The 839-nt window shown below is 67.7% G+C and overlaps 1 protein-coding gene across 1 annotated transcript; it reads right to left on the reverse strand.

Annotated features, from left to right (window-relative positions):
- Nucleotides 1-93: 93 nt before the first annotated feature.
- LOC108526030 (piezo-type mechanosensitive ion channel component 1-like) lies at nt 94-797 on the reverse strand. Its single transcript, XM_017866737.1, has 3 exons — nt 536-797; nt 409-462; nt 94-323 (listed from the first exon to the last, which is right to left on the reverse strand). Exons 1-3 carry the CDS (start codon nt 630-632, stop codon nt 109-111), a joined length of 366 nt encoding a protein of 121 aa, XP_017722226.1. The 5' UTR covers nt 633-797; the 3' UTR covers nt 94-108.
- Nucleotides 798-839: the final 42 nt, after the last annotated feature.

Raw genomic sequence — 839 nt, forward strand, 5'->3', positions numbered from 1 at the left:
ACAGGAGGGAGCTCAGGGCTGCCTGGTATGTGTCCCAGCTCTGGTCCCCACACAGGGTTTCGTGTAGAGTGGGCATGGGACTAGGCTGCTAAACAGGCAGGGGCGTGGTCAGGCAGAGCAGGGAAGAGCGTGGTGCCTGGGCGGGCTCACCTGCAGGAGCTCCTGCGTGAGGACGTAGCGCTCTGCCCGCAGCACGTCACTCATGGTGCTGTGGTGCCGGGTGAACTCCTGCAGCCAGCGCGTCAGCCCGTCCACCAGCGCCTGCCCCAGCACCCACAGGAACTGCGCCGTGCTCAGCACCCTCTGTACCATGTGGCTCCGGCCTGCGGGAGGGCAGGAGGGGCGCTGGACGGGCAGCCTGGGGGGCCAAGAGAGACCTCCCACTCCCCAGCCCCAGGGCCCACGCACCTGCCACTGCCTCCTCGGGGCCCTCTGCCGGCTCCACCTCCTGGCTGGGGCCACCTAGGCACAGGATGCTGGTCAGTGACTGGGAGTCCTGCAGCTTCCCCTCAGAGTCGCCACGACCCCAGCTCACCTGTGGGTAGCTGTCCTGCATGCTCCTGCCTTGCCTGCTCCTGCTGCTGCCGCCTCAGCACCGTCTGGGCGTTGGTCACCCACGCCTGGTACGCCATCTGTGGGCCAGCCCCCTGGGTTAGGACCCGGCCTTCCAAGCCATCGGACCCAGGAGGGAAGAGGAGGAATAGCCAGGGTTGGGCAAGCCTGGCCCCAGATCCAGATCCCTGCTCTGTGTCTACCAGGGACCTCCGTGTCCCTGAGCCCCTCCCAGATGCGGACCTTGAGGGGCTGTGGGTGAGGACCCCCACGCATGCAGCCCACCC

Source organism: Rhinopithecus bieti, unplaced genomic scaffold, assembly GCF_001698545.2.
Source record: "Rhinopithecus bieti isolate Rb0 unplaced genomic scaffold, ASM169854v2 scaffold_66302, whole genome shotgun sequence".
NCBI lineage: Eukaryota > Metazoa > Chordata > Mammalia > Primates > Cercopithecidae > Rhinopithecus > Rhinopithecus bieti.